The sequence below is a fragment of the Papilio xuthus genome, unplaced genomic scaffold (assembly GCF_000836235.2).
Source record: "Papilio xuthus unplaced genomic scaffold, Pxut_1.1 DF826701.1, whole genome shotgun sequence".
Classification (NCBI taxonomy): domain Eukaryota; kingdom Metazoa; phylum Arthropoda; class Insecta; order Lepidoptera; family Papilionidae; genus Papilio; species Papilio xuthus.
Genome location: NW_013531948.1, coordinates 1 through 843, shown reverse-complemented (window position 1 = coordinate 843; position 843 = coordinate 1). Strand labels below are relative to the sequence as shown.

The 843-nt window shown below is 34.3% G+C and overlaps 1 protein-coding gene across 1 annotated transcript; it reads left to right on the top strand.

The window, feature by feature from the left end:
- Positions 1 to 6: 6 nt before the first annotated feature.
- On the top strand, positions 7 to 834 carry LOC106122958 (cap-specific mRNA (nucleoside-2'-O-)-methyltransferase 1-like; the record flags this gene model as incomplete). The annotated part of the gene is made up of 3 exons (XM_013319106.1): positions 7 to 53; positions 216 to 399; positions 705 to 834. Coding segments are annotated over exons 1-3 (326 nt in total), but the record flags the coding sequence as incomplete, so codon positions are not given.
- Positions 835 to 843: the final 9 nt, after the last annotated feature.

The window sequence follows — 843 nt, the reverse complement described above, 5'->3', positions numbered from 1 at the left end:
TCGTCCTGAGTCAAACAGATGATCAAGGCGTACATTTTCTTATGGCTGATGGTGTAAGTCAATGTATTTTGTAATAAACCAAAAATTCAACCTTTTAATTCCACTTAAACCAACCATCTCATTTCAAACTCATTGATGTAAGCATGTCGGATTCTTTTTTTTTATGTTAAATATTACTTTTAATTACGTTTGTATTGATAATTATTTTTTTGCAGGGATTTTCTGTAGAAGGGCAAGAAAATATACAAGAGATCCTCTCTAAGCAGCTCTATTTGTGCCAATGTATCGCTGCCTTGATGCTCGTGCGGACAGGCGGCAATTTTGTGGTGAAACTGTTCGATGTCTTCACGCAATTTAGCGTTAGCCTCATTTATATTATGTACCGATGCTTCGAAAAAGGTAATTTTTAAACTGAAACAAAATATATGTTGCTGGTTGAAATTCTTATTTTTTTGGATAGTTTTAGATGTATTTGTCACCAGAACGAGTTAATGGATCTCACTGAAATTTGGCATATATGTAGAACGTAGGCTACTTATCGCGGGCGGCCAAATTGTCATCTTTGTCTGGATTTTCACTTATATTAAAGTTTATCAATTTTCGACTGTTTTTTTTCTTTTTCAACATATGTGATTACTGGTCAAGTTTGCACTGTTATAATTTTTTAAAATTAAATTTTTAAGCATGAATACATTTTATTTTAGTGTCTATTCATAAGCCGGTTACTTCAAGACCTGCTAATTCAGAAAGATACTTAGTATGTAAATGGAAGAAGTCAGGCACGGAGTCAGTGGAACAGCATCTGTTCTCAGTCAACTCCATGCTGTGGAGAGAGCTGGACAA